At 33.7% G+C, this 15,381-nt stretch overlaps 1 protein-coding gene across 2 annotated transcripts in view; it reads left to right on the plus strand.

The window, feature by feature from the left end:
• Positions 1-15,381, plus strand: part of GBE1 (1,4-alpha-glucan branching enzyme 1) — a 279,090-nt gene that overhangs the window by 161,393 nt on the left and 102,316 nt on the right. For both annotated transcript variants that reach the window (XR_013530578.1, XM_017967116.4), the window contains exon 8: positions 12,768-12,883. Coding sequence is in view for 1 of the 2 variants with exons in the window: in XM_017967116.4 (XP_017822605.1) it covers positions 12,768-12,883 (116 nt within the window). In the remaining variant the exon portion in view is untranslated. The remainder of the gene's footprint in view (positions 1-12,767; positions 12,884-15,381) is intronic.

Genomic DNA, 15,381 nt, shown 5'->3' on the forward strand with positions numbered 1-15,381 from the left:
CATAATATGTCTCATTCATTTCCCAAATATTTGCTGTGGAGTTTCTGAGCACCAGACAAGCTGCTTGGCTTTGGGAATACATCAGCAACTAAATAAACATGACATCTGTACTTCTACAGCATAGAATTATTATATTGAGGAAGATTGATAATGAATTTTTAAAATGCTATATAATAGCACATAACAAGTTAATAATAATAAACCAATAAAAGATCATAGTATTACATAAATGCTAAGCAAAACATAACTTGGAGTGATATGGTTGGCAGAGTAACTGGGTGTCCAGAGAAGTCCTCTAAAAGAGCATATTTGTGTGAAATCTGATTGACGTTTGGGCAGGGGTCTGACTCAAGGGTAGGGAATTCTAGGCAGAGAGAATAGCTGGTAAGATGTACCTATGGCTAAAATGAGCTTGTCTGTGCTTGAAGAACAGAAAACAAGGACACTATAGCTGTTGTGTAGTGGGAATAGTTAAAATATTAGACTACGTCAGATTATACTGGACTTGTAACCAGGACTGTGAACTGGATTTTATTCCAAGTGAGGTGAGACTTTGTTAAATACTGCAGGATTTTGGCCTGAGCATAAATCATTATTCTCAGTCTGGGCCTACACCGTACATTTGCAATGGGCATGGACACTGATGACAATGTATAGCACCTGGCTCATGGTTTTGGCAGGTCATCCTGTGTCATTATATACGAAGAAGAACCCTAAAACATTCCATGGGGCTTTGTAAGGTATGTAACTTTTTAAAGAAAGCTCATTTTTAAAGCATAGACCAAATTCTCTAAATTTTATCAGATATCCTGATATTCTGGGAGAATAGACTTTTATTTCCTAGAGTCTGCATCACTAGCATTGCAAATGCAAAGGTTGTGGTAATATTTTGTTTTGTCTTTTATAAATATATCAGTTTGCCTTTAACTCTAGAATATATTTGTCTTTATTTTCCCATAGAATAGCTCTTAAAATTGCTGTCAAGCAGCAGATATATGTATTAGTTAGCAGCTTTGATTCTGCTATAAGAGACCTGAGTTCTTTGGCCAGCTGTGTGACCATACGAATATTACATACTAGCAGTGGTAAAATGAGAATTTTAATTGCAGGGTGCTGCAGCAGTATTGCTTGTGGGCCAAATGTGACTGCTGCCTGTTTTTGTAAATAATGTTTTATTGAAATAAAGCCATGCCAATTCTTTTACATATTGCCTGTATCCTCTTTCTCCCTACAACTGAGTTGAGTCATGCAATATTGAGTGAGACCTTACGTGGCCACGAAGTCTAAAATATTTTTTCTAGCTCTGTACAAAAAAGTGTGCCAACCTCTATTATAATGTGCACCTTTGAGGGTTGTTGTGGGAATTCCATGAAATTATTCATGCAAAGCCCGCAGTACAAGGTCTGCCATTTATTTAGTAAGCATTCAATATATTATTTGCAAGTATTAGAATTTTTACACATTCATTTCTTACTGTCAAATAATCAGGTCAAATTGGCTGTCATAAATATGTACCATTTTGTGTATTTCCTTATATCTTTAGGGGTAAAGCACACAAGCTTGAGAAGTATGTTTTTAAGTAGTCATATTTTGGTGACATTTGCCCATTTCTGCATTAATAACATATCTGGATGATGGAAGTCCTATTTTGCCCACTAATTTATCTGTGATACAGATCTTATAAATTATATATATGTAAAAGTTTTTGGTTATATTACAGCAATATGGGTAGATTGTTAAATTAATCATTGCAGGACCCTTTGAAAATCTAGGCAGCAATGTGCAAATGCAAAATTTATAACTGGAGCAAACAAAAAGAAGCTGATGATTCCTCGAGGATACTGATGTTTTTGTGGTTTCTTCCTTTTGTTGTCGTCACCAGAGATTTCTATTACATTTGGGGAAATTTTCAATATTTAATCATAAGCATTTTTATTCCAATGTAGGCCATACATTCAGGCCAATATGAAATGAACTTACTCTCACTAGAGGCTGGCCATATTTCTTTTCAGATTAAAAAAAAATTGAGGTATATGTTTGCATGAATGCCCATGTGTGTAAAAACTTCTAATAAACAATGAGGAAAGATGATAGGTGAAGAGTTGAATGATTTTACTTCTTATAGTGTTAAACACATTGTAAAATGTCTCTAAAGGGAACTAGTAAACTGTGGGGGGGGGGAAGAAAATAAGATAAAAATCTTTTATTTGAACATTTCAATTAAATAACTTCTTATTTAGTTTTCTCATGAAAATACCACTATTGTAGGTTTCCAAAAAGTATCATAATCATTGCTTATGTGCCATTATTTTAGTGAAGAGTTTTGTTGTTCTTGTCAGTTCCATTTCCAATAACTATGAAAGCAATATTTAACTTTATATATTACTTTTCAATTTGTTTATTTTTACTGCTTCAGAGTTAATGTTGGATTTAAAAGATAAGTTAATCCCAGCAATTTGGGAGGCCAAGGTGGGCAGATTGCTTGAGCCCAGGTGTTGAAGACTAGGCTAAGCATCATGACAAAACCCTGTGTTTACAAAAATACAAAAATTAACCTGGCATGGTGGTGCACCCCTGTCATCCCAGCTATTCGGCGTCTGAGGTGGGAGGGTAACTTGATCCCAGTAGGTCCAGGCTGCAGTGAGTTGAGATGGTGGCGCTGCACATCAGCCTGGGAAGAAAGTGAGACTCTTTCTCCAAAAAAAAAAAAAAAAAGGTTAATATTTTATTACGTGGCTGTCTTAGCTTGCTTTGTATGTATGTTATTAATTTAGTTCAGGTCAGTTTTTTAAAGCTAATATAAAGGAAAGGTGTAAGATCTGGTACTTAACATTTAGACAATAATTTATGATTAAACTGGGAAAACAGGACTTAACTTGCATGAACCAGTTTGTCTCTGTTGTCTCTCACATGGCATTAATGTAAGAAACAAGAAGATCTTGTGAACCTTGTGCTGGGCTTTCTGTTGGGATTGTGGAATGTGGTGCTGGTTGGTTTTGGTTTTATAATGTTTTTGAGTCTGGATGTCATTTTTTTCAGGCTATTAGTCTATTGTTGTCTAAGGTGCATTTAATGTCATAAACCTTTGTATCTGTAATCTAGTAGAATATAGTGAAATCAATCAAATTATTTAGTCTGTAGGCTAAAACTCAGAAATGTTCATCTTGAATTAATCTTTAAATTTAAATTTATAGGTCGGGCACAGTGGTTCATGCCTGTAATCCCAACACTTTGGGAGACCGAGGCGGGTATTGAAGTCAGGAATTCAATACCAGCCTGGCCAATATGGTAAAACCCTATCTCTACTAAAAATACAAAAAAATAGCTGGGCATGGTGGGGAGCACCTGTAATTCCAGGTACTCAAAAGGCTAAGGCAAGAGAATCTCTTGAACCCGGGAGGTGAAGGTTGCAGTAAGCCAAGATCACTCCACTGCACTCCAGCCTTGGCAACAGAGAGAAACTCTGTCATAAAATAAAATAAAATAAAAAATATGTAAGATGGAGAGCAAATAATCTAGTACCCTCTTTTAAAAAATTATCACGCTGATGTTCAAAGAGATTATGAGTTAATATACTGATTTTTGCAAAATTGGCTTGAACATAATTTTCTTGACTCCCAATTCAGTGTTATTTTATTGTATATTATAAATGCTTAATTTTCATTAAGTGAAGTATGACATAATTTTCTCACAAAATTCATCACATCAGAGTACCTGATATCTTTATTTTTGCAAAATTGTATATGAATGTGTATATTTAATGAATTACAAGCAATTGCTACTATAGTTGGACAGGCTTTTACTTTTGCTTCTGCAATCAAAACTAACAAGGAACCGCGGCTAAGAAAGAGGAAAGGGAGAGAGGAGAAGAGGTTAGAAGAGGAAGAAGGAAGGAATAAGAAATAGAGGCCATATGAAGAGCTAGTTTAGAAATTGAGGAGCCACAGGGAGTAAGGAGGAAAAGGTCACATTCTCAAAGCAGAGAGCGAGCAGAGTATGAGTTGAAGAGGACAAGAATTGGGGCATGAGTCAGCCAAGAAAAGTTGAGACTTGGTACAGAAGGAGTATCAAGTGGGAAGTTCTAGATATGCATGCTTCTGGAAAGACTGTCTCAAAGGTATTCTTTAAGTAGAAAAATTCTGGAGAAATTTAGAAAGAAAGAATAGTCAAGTGCTATGTGGGGTGGCAGTCACATAAAATTAACAAATACAGAAAAATGTTATTTTATTATTTCTTCTTCCTCTCTTCCTTTTGTTTCTGAATGTTTCTATTCCTCTGAAATTTGTATGTTGGAATTCTAATCTCGAAGGCGATGCTAATAGGAGGTGGGGTCTTTGGGAGGGCTTCACACTCTGAATGGATTAGTGCCCTTAGAAAAGAGACCCCAGAGAGCTTCCTCACTCTCTTTCTACCATGTGCAGATACAGTGACAAGTGGGCACCAGAGTCTAATCATGCTGGCACCCTGATTTTGGACTTCCATCCTCCAGAACTATGAGGAATAAGTATCTGTTGTCTATAATCTACCCTGTCTATGACAATTTGATATAGGAGTTTGAACTAAGATGATTAATTTAATAGATGCCTTTCTATAAAATCGAATTTTGTTGAGCATGTTGAGTCTGTCTTTAAAGGAAGTCCTATGTTAAAGACAACACTAGTGAACTGACAGGATGTCATAAAAATATATTCCCGCTGTGCCTGTCAAAAGTGGATTGGGGGCTTTTCTGAGCTAATGGAAGGTTATTTCCAATAACTTTGAATGTGTGTTATATATGGGTTTCAAGTTTTCAGTATCACTTTCTGAGAAGCTTACTTCACTTCCTCAGAATAGATTGACTGTTTTCTCTCTCAATACAGTCCCATACCACCATATTTATTCTTTGTGTTATTAATTACTATTGTAACTAAATGTGTTTGTGTTAGTAGTTGTAAAATGTCTGTTTCTCCTGTTAAACTCTAAACTCCACACAAATTGATGTTTTGTATTTGCTATTCATGGCTGTGTACCCAGCACCTGGCATTGCACCTGGTACAAAGCAGTAATTAAGAAAGGCATTTTCAATGTACAAATAGGTAAATAAAATACAACTCTAGGAAAAATAAATGCTGAATTTTAAAAAGGATTATTTAGCTTTGATATTAGCTAAAACATGCTTATCTTTATGATTTATTTCAGTGTAAGAAAATCACAACTAATAGAAGAACACATTGATATATTATAGCCATAAATGCAATTTATATGTAATATTTAAACAAATATTCAAAATGTATTTATTATTTAATAGGAACTCTCATGGATTGGCACTCTATCAAATACTGCCATGACGTTATATCCATTTCATTTCATCTCCATTCAGGAGGGTGCAGAAATGTCTTCCATTTTACATTATGGAAAACCAAGGCTTAGAGAAGATTAACTGATATAACTAGTATGACCACATATTGAAATTATGGATATGTGGGAATTACAAGGTTTAAAAAATGTTGTACCAGGGAAATTGCCAAAAACAAGAAATAATTTTTAATGTAGTCATGCTAAATATAGAATATAAAATTGTAGTTAAGAGGTGTGCTTTCAGAGTCAGAAGGTTGAGTTGCACCTGCTCCTATTACTCGTATGACCTGTACACTATTTTTTAACTTTTCTAAACCTCAGTTTCCCAAACCACAGAATACCATATCACAGCCTTATTAAAGGAGGCTGTATCATATGGGGAGTCTGAAAGCTAGTAGACACTTTGGTGACTTTCAATTCCTTTTTCTTTTCTGTATAATATCACATTTTTCCTTTCTATTTTGGTCCCCTCCAGTCAGCCCAATGAAAACTCGCTCCTTTTGCTTTTTGCTTGTGAGAATGTATCCAAATATAATTACAAACATATTATTCAGCAAAGCGAGTGCAAATTTGAATACAATTGACAAGTGATATTTGAAATTTAAATATAATCACAGACCCTGTATATGTTCCTTGATTTTTCACTCCTAAAACACACACACACATGAACGCATGCATACACACACACTATTCATTTTTTGAAGAGCTAGGCGCCTCTGTGTTTTCAGCTTGCCCTCCCTCAATCGCTGTACAGCTAGCTTTTTCCAGTTCATCACCTGTCTAAAATTCTTATCCATTTTCGGTCTCAAAGTACATTGTTGCATCTTCAAAATAACTACCGTAAAATTATCTTAAATATCTACATCTATATACATTGTAATATGGTTTTCCTTGAATATTGTCCTAACATATCATTCTGAGATGATAGTGAAGGAAAGTCCTATTATAGTGTATGTAAAGTCAGTAGTCTGTAAAATAATTATTTCAGTCTGGAACAAAAACCAGCTCCCAGATACTTTATGTTTGTGTAAGATCTTTATTCTAATTTATTTTTGATACTCATTAGAGCCAGACACCATGGCTCAGGCCTAACTGGCTAAAAATAGGTAAATAAATCTATACACATAATTACAAATTTAAGTGAGATAATGGAAAATTATCAAGTTGAGGAATGTATTTTTTCAATTATAAAATTATCATAGTAGCTTATTTAAATATCCTGGTTAATTTATTAGAAATAATCCAGAAGGGAAAAAATAAAAATAAGAGTATATTTCTCATTAACTTTTTCAAACTTTTACCTTTAAAATAATCTCTTTATAAGCTGATTGCCAATTATGGTATTAATATTTTTGTCGTGATGTATATTACATATGTTCAAGTCACTGTCACTTATTGTGATTTGAACTAGTCATTAGCTTTATTTTGTAGATAAGGTAAGATTTTTAAACTTGTTTGAAAAACGTGGGTATGTGTATGTATATACCTGTGTCTATATGTATGTAGACACAGGTATATACATATACAGATATATACATACAATGTCATGTACCATATAACATTTTAAAAAGCAACCACATTAAAGATGGTGATCTCATAAGATTACAATGCTGTGTTTTACTGTACCTTTTCTGTTTAGATACACAAATACTTACCATTGCATTTCATTTGCCTCCAATATTCAATACCGTAGCATGCTATATAGGTTTGTAGCCTAGGAGCAATAGACTATAAAGCATATATAGCCTAGGTATGTAGTAGTAGGCTACCCCGTCTAGGTTTGTGTAGCTGTGCTCTATTAGAGGGGGTGTTTGTTCTTTTACATTTGTCTTTTTCCATCCTGTCAGACCATTAGCGTTCATTTCTGTTCTCACTGCTGTCGACTGTCAGTTCCTACAAATAAACACTCTCTCTCTCTCACTCTCACTCTTTATGTGCATACACTCATAGTCACAGACACTTCAGGTTTGCCTTTTCCTCATCTTACTTCATAGATAACCAATCTTAATAATACAAGTAAAATTAGAGAAGAATAAAACTCGAAAATTTCTCAACTATTTTATTTTATCGTAAAAAGCTAATTGGAATCATTTAGCCTATGAAAGCACGATATCATCCTTTTCTACTTACTTCCTGGAGAATACCTGATTGGAATGATATGTAATACAAATAGAGTTAATTTTAATGAAGTATTTAATTTTAATATGCTAAGTACAATTTAGGCCTTATGGGAAAGAAAACACTTACTTTGTTAATGGATATATGTAACTGGGGCTCAGTGGATATAATCTGATTAAACAACATATTAATTTATATAAAATAAAGTTGCATGGAATAAAATCCAGAAAATTATGTGATATTGAAAACTTCAAAACCATAATTACATTCTGAAGTTTCTGTTACTACAGATTTTTAGTAGTTGAATAACCAATTTGTTCACTAGAGTTTTGGGCTACTCGTTAATGAATAGTATTTGGAATTAATATGTACAGTAGCCTCTATATAATTCTCAGTGTCTAAAATCCAGATATATTTTATTATTGATGAAACTGTTATCTAGTATTAGAGTACTTTTTGATCATTTCAAGTTTTCTCTTAATTCCAATTGGCTGAGTTTGTAATATAATTTATATAAATTATAAGCAAAACAATTTTATTTTTAATTGTCGGTTAATTTAATTAAAATTAAGTTGATTGATGGATTATTTTATTTTTTTAAAGTCAACCAGGTAGTTAGATGTTACCTGTTATTAAACAGTGGCATTTTACCAACCCAAATGTCCACTGATGATAGACTGGATAGGGAAAATGTTGCACATATACGCCATGGGATACTATTCAGCCATAAAAAACGATGAGTTCATGTCCATTGTAGGGACATTGATGAACCTGGAAGCCATCACTCTTAGCAAACTGACACAAGAGCAGAAAATCAAACACCGCATGTTCTCACTCATAGGCCGGTGTTGAACAATCAGAACATATGGACACAGAGAGGGGAGCATCACCCACTGAGGTCTGTGATGAGGGGGATTAGATGAGGGACAGTGTGGGGTAGGGAGTTGGGGAGGGATACCATAGGGAGAAATGCCAGATATAGGTGATGGGGATGGAGGCAGCAAACCACATTGCCATGTGTGTACCTATACAACAATCCTGCATGTTCTTCACATGTACTCCAGAACCTAAAATGCAATTAAAAAAAAAAAAAAAATATATATATATATATATATATATATAAAGTGACATTTTAGAATATCTTCCTAAAAATATGTCATTTTTATTTTCATTTAAGGCTTTATTTTTATTTATTTTTATTTTTTGGCATTCCATACCTTTCTCATTTTTTTTCACAATCTACTAATTCAATTGAAATACATAGATTCAAACATGAGGTTTTTGATTTGTTGTTTTATGTTGTACTGTTTAATATTCATCAGTCTAAAAGCCTATGGAATATCTAAGAGGAACATGATTTTTTCCTTTTTATTTTTAATTTTTTTATATTTAGCCACTGCTTAGTAATGTCTCTTATTTATCAATATACAATATTAATAGGTTTAGTACCATCCAGTGAACTAAGTTGCAAATTTAAAAAGTCTCAGAGGTTTTTCTGGACCACAAATAAATAGAACATTAGCAAATAAGCTTGGATTACAAAATGTAACTTCATTAAATAAATGTCATTATATTTGATTGTAGTTTCTCACTGAGAAAATTTGTCTATATTTTATTTCATTATAAAGATTATTGGCAGAATGTGAGACAATCAACAGTTTTTGATTTTAAGGATATTTCCTAAAAACCTTAATATTGGAATTATCTGTGTGTGACAAAATTTCTTTAATAAATCCTCGTTACTTGATTACAGGTTGAATATTTCAGACATCTAAGCCAATTAGAATCATGATTAGTTTGATTGCCAGAACCTTTAAATGTATGTATCATCCATCGATGTATTCAGTTTCTATTTTAGGAATCTTTGATTTAAACATTTTTTAGTGGTTTATGATTCATAGGAAAGTCAATTGCATTTCATTATTTTTTGCTGTATTCTAGAGATTTTGCTTTTGCTTCAAAAAATAAATTGGGAGTGCGTTAATCAATTGACTATGTGCAATGTGAATGACACAGTGCTTTTTTCTAATATATGTGTTAATTAGTTTAAGATATAGAGCTAAGAACTAAAATGGGTTACTTCTTAAACACATTCATTGTGACCTGTGAGGTATACACATTTTTGGCATCACCTTCTAGAAGTTAGCATCTAGCTCCTCCAATTGTTCAGAAATTAGGCTGCTAGTAAGTAGTTTGTAAGGACAGACTTTAAAAGCTGTATGCCACTGGAGTAATCTAAGTTGGAACGCACCAAAGTAAAACCGTGTCTCAAATTCTGCTGTATATTTTTATGAGATTCTAATAAATTGGATATATCAACTGTGTTATGGGCTGTTTGATGACATTTTGAGGTAGAAAAAGTAAATTGCCTTTTTTATTGTGCTTTTTGCCAGACATTTTCATACTCTTACTCAAGGCAAACCTTTCAGTTCAGGTGATTCGGTTCATATATTACTAGAGAGCACATTGAGGAGTATTTCTAATTCAGTCTTAGTCTGGAATACTTCATAACTCCTCTTTCTCTCAACACCCCAAAAAAGGAAAAATTGAATTTATGAGTTTTGAATTTGGAAATTATGAGAGGAGAGATAATACTGAACATCTTGCAGAAATCAGTATTTTCACTGGTGATGTATTCCTTTAGGCTGTTCTGTTTCAAAGACAAATCTTAGATTCAGTGAACTAGTTCCTTCCTGTATGAGATTATCCTTTCCATGGTCCGTGTGACTCCTGGAAGTTAGGGTATACAACAGGGTGTGTCTCTGGGATGTCCTTACATACTTGGATTTTGAATGTATATTTAAGAATCTTCCACTTACTTTTGAGATCCGGGTACCTCTGAGAAAAAATGATTTGGGAAGAATTTTTTCTTTCCAGTAATGTATGCTAAGTATTTTATAATTATATATGAAAAGGTTGTGCTTTTGTGCAGAACATTTAATATAGCATGACTAAGATTACTATTCTTAGAAACTGGCAGTACATTTTTTCTTGCACAAAAAAAGATAGTTATTTATAAAATGCTACCCTTATAGGACTAGTTATTTTTGCATAACTGATACTAATAATCTAGTTTTGGAAAATCTACTTAGCCAGAGAATTAATACTTTTAACTTTGGCTTTCCACTTGCAGCTACTAACTTTAAAATTTTATATTTGGCTTTTCTTTCTAAATCCATTTCCTGATATTTGGTTAAAAAATAAAACTTTTCTAGAGTTTAGTTCTTCACGATTTTGCTCTAGATAGTTTATTCTCATCAAATTTTGTTTTTTATTTCATTAATGATTCATAAAATATAAAATAAATTTAAAAGCACTAGAAATTTGATCTATCATTTTAAACTTGTAGTAGTTTTTAACAGACTGTTTTTTTTAGACAGTGTGTAAAAATATTTCAGAGATCTGAGAATACAATGCATTTTTTAACCCATGAGAACTTTTGAATTATATGCTCCATTGTTACTATTGTTCCTTTTCTATCACAGGAATTTTTGTTGTTGTTCATACATGCCAAGAATCTGTCTACTAACATAGTTATTCCCAAACGTGTCCTTTTCTTTTAATATTTTAAACACAGTTTATTTCCTCGTTTGGTCAAGAATAGAATAGATTAAATATTGTGGTAAAAGAAATGAATAGGACTTTTACTACCTTGACTTTTAATAACATCTGTCACACTAGGCAATTTTTCTTTTCAGTGATCAAGTTACATGATTTCCCTCTTCTGTTTTTCACTGAATTGCAATATAATTCATTTATTTTTTCCTTTTCTTATAAGAATATATTATTTTCAAATGATTATTTGTATGCAGTTTTATTCAAGTCTTTCTGAAATTCTCATACACCAAACTTGTTACAAAATACAGATATACATTTGGAGACAGGAAACTCTGTACCTTCCTTTCAATTTTGTTGTGAATCCAAAACTCTAAAAAATAAAATTTATTAATTATGAGAAAACTATACACAATATAGTAATTGAAATTCCTATGCAAAATCGGTGATTTTGATCTTACACAGTTCAAGAATATGTCTTTGTTTCTATTCATGTCTTCTTGTTAAACAGGATTTCTCCCCTTAAACTATATGAATGTACATTAACAGAAACATAAGCAAATATTACCTTCAACATTGCTTAACCTTAAAATCTTAACCTCCTGACTCCATTTTATAGCTACTAGATGGCTTGCATTTCTTTTCTTTACTTTTTTTTTTTTTAATTTAGTAAGTTTTCGAAAGTCAAAGTAACTTATTTAAAACAGTTAATCACTAACAACACTCACCTTTCCCCAAAGTTTGGATTTGCAATCCTGAAGTTAACTTTGATGACTTAATCTTCATTTATGTCGGGTCGCTCTTTAATATATGGAAGGTTTTAAAAATACCTAAATTTCAACTGGGCTAAAGATTTGTGTGCACTGTTACGGAGCTTTGCCATTAAACTAAATGAGGTATTAAAGTCTTAAAACCACAGTTATAATAAGAGAGAGAACTCAACCATAACTATATGACTAAAGAAAATACAAATTGATGATGCTTTATTTTCAGTTGTCCAAAGCAGACTTGTTTTGTGTGGTGTTTTTAATTGAGTTATACGGTTTCTTTGTTTTCCTTCTGTTTTTATGGATGTGGGACTCCTTAACTGGTAAAACTTTGTACTTTATTCATATGTGGTTTTTGGTAATTAGGTTTTCTTTTTTTACCTCCACAAAACAACAGTTTAGTCGATGTAATATTTCTTACCATGTGGTTGATTTTCTTTTTAATTCTGAATCATATCTGTTTGAAATTGTAACATGAGGATATATTTTAAGCAAAAAGTCATTGGAATTACATTTTTCTCCCAATAATGAAAATGCATTTTCTGAAAGGAGAAAAATCACATAGCTATGGATATATTACATGAAAAGGCTTTGTAAAAATTCAGGGATGGATAATAGAGTTTATTCTTTTGCTTTTTTTGAGCACTACTATGCAATCATCACTTCTTTGGTTGCGGGGAACACCGCATTAAATAAGACAGGCTTCCCGATTTCGGAGTTCATGTTAAACAATTTTTTCTCTAAATTTGCTTAGATAGTAAGTGACTTTTTTGAATTAAAATTAATAATTTTTCCTTTTAGAGTAAGTTTCATCAAACATATCAGGTAGATACTTGTTAGTAATTTTCTGGTTTTTACATATGTTCTATTTCTTGAACATCATGATTCTTGAGATAGAGCCTTATAATTTTAGTAAATAGCAAACATTTATAACAATGAAGCAAAACACTCTTTACATTTGCTTAAACACATATTTCCTTTCTCTCTTAGCTGGGAAGTTTTAAGGTTTCTTCTGTCAAACATAAGATGGTGGTTGGAAGAATATCGCTTTGATGGATTTCGTTTTGATGGTGTTACATCCATGCTTTACCATCACCATGGAATAGGTAGGTGACCTGATACATTACAGATGTAATTAATGATTTGATTTCATTTTTTTTTTTACCAGACTATCATAATCAGGCTTGGAATTAATTGCAGAAGCTTCAATGACCATTGCTGCTTTCTTGATTTTTATTAGTTCTATTATGTATGCCTTCTCTGCAGTAATTTATTATCCAATTTTGACAGGTGATACAGTAATATGTTTTGACAGGTGGTACAGTATTATGTACATTTTATAAGTAAGCAAAAGACAGTAATTTCCTTTGAAAGATATCTACTTAAGGCCGAGTGCAGTGGCTCTCGCCTATATTCCCAGCACTTTGAGAGGCCAAGACGGGTAGATCACCTGAGGTCAGGAGTTGGAGACCAGCCTGACCAACAAGGAGAAACCCCATCTCTACTAAAAATACAAAAAATTAGCTAGGCGTGATGGTGCATGCCTGTAATTCCACCTACTCTGGAGTCTGAGACAGGAGAATTGCTTGAACCCAGGAAGCGGAGGTTGGGGTGAGCTGAGATTGCACCATTGCACTCCAGCCTGGGCAACAAGAGCAAAACTCTTTAAAAAAAAGAATTTATATATATATATGCTTAATATGCTGTTATTAGTATGTAGCTTATACATTTCTTTGAGGAACAGCCATTTATCCCTCAGGATGTGAACCCTACAGCACTTCTAATGAAAATTAAAAATAATAAAAGAGAACAGTTGTGAATGCGTAGGTTTTTACATATTACACATTAAACAAAATATATATTTTAATTATAGATTCACCTGGTTAAAATTAAATTATACAAATATTCATCAGACTCTCAGTTTGAAAGTTGTACAAAGTGGAATCACAGAATACTAATCCCTCAATAGATGACATGGGAACAATTATTATTATTTTTTTTTTAAGACAGAGTCTCATTTTGTCACCAGGGCTGGAGTGCAGTGGCACGATCTCTGCTCACTGCAAGCTCCGTCTCTCTGGTTCAAGCCATTTTCCTGCCTTAGCCTCTGGAATAGTTAGGATTACAGATGCCCGCCATCATGCCTGGGTAATATATTTTTTTTTTTTTTTGGGAGAGACGAGGTTTCACCACTTTGGCCAGGTTGGTCTCTAACTTCTGACCTCAGGTGATCCTCCCGCCTTGGCCTTCCAAAGTGCTGGGATTACAGGTGTGAGCCGCTGCACCTGGGCACTTATTATTATTTTTTCATAGCCAAGTATTCACCAGCAATAAACAGTCAACAAAAAAAGGGGGTGAAAAACTTGAATGTAAATCTTGAAAAGTGACTGCCAAGAACAGAAGCTAAACGTTCAACGTGTGCTACTGCTTGATCTTACTCATGACGCTGCCTGCTTGAAATGTTCCTAGGAAAGAAGTCAAATCTATAAAACACGACAGATTTCATTGATATATATCTTCCCGTTTCGGGGAAGCTGACTTATGGTATACAAAGGCAAGGATGGCAAAAGTTAAGAAAAATCCTTTCCTAAACACCTAAGTGCCCCTGAAGAAACTCCCTCATGAGAGAGGGGTATATTCCAGGGATTTGTGGTATTAGAGAACTGAACCAAAGTTTATAGATATGGGATGTGCTTTTTATGAATAGAGAATCCAAGAAATGGTGAAAAAAAATATTCTGAGTTACTTAACATGTTTGTCTCCCTTAGAATGAGGGAACGCAATGTACAAAACCCCTGAAACTGCACAGCAAAAGATCAAATATAATACCAGAAAAGTGGAGATAAACCAATTAATGTCAAGACACAGTATTTAATTTATAAACTCAGTAATAAAGAGAAACTCCTCAGATTCATCAGGAGGTGAAGAATTTACCCAAAGTTTACCTGCATGCATGAAAAAAAAAAAGTGATTGGATTCATAGTATTGTATTGCCAGGAGCAATGTCTGCAAAAGTCTTACAAAGTGTGACTCAAAAATTTGCTGGTTGAATGATGGTTGCCAGGGGCTGGGGAGTGGAAGAAACAGAGAGGTGTTGGTCAAAGGGCACAGACTTTTGTTTTAAGGCGCATAAGCTATGTGGAATCTAATGTAACTATAGTTAATAATATTACTTGGGGCCGGGCGCGGTGGCTCACGCCTGTAATCCCAGCACTTTGGGAGGCCGAGGCGGGTGGATCACGAGGTCAAGAGATCGAGACCATTCCGGTCAACATGGTGAAACCCCGACTCTACTAAAAATACAAAAAATTAGCTGGGAACGGTGGCGCGTGCCTGTAATCCCAGCTACTCAGGAGGCTGAGGCAGGAGAATTGCCTGAACCCAGGAGGCGGAGGTTGCGGTGAGCCGAGATCGTGCCATTGCACTCCAGCCTGGGTAACAAGAGCGAAACTCCGTCTCAAAAAAAAATAAAATAAAAAAAAATAATAATAATATTACTTGGTATTTGATGAGAGCAGAGTTTAGATATCCTTATCATACACACACACACACACACACACACACACACACAGACACACACAAATGGTAACTATGGGTGGTGATG

Source organism: Callithrix jacchus, chromosome 21 (genome assembly GCF_049354715.1).
Source record: "Callithrix jacchus isolate 240 chromosome 21, calJac240_pri, whole genome shotgun sequence".
Lineage (NCBI taxonomy): Eukaryota > Metazoa > Chordata > Mammalia > Primates > Cebidae > Callithrix > Callithrix jacchus.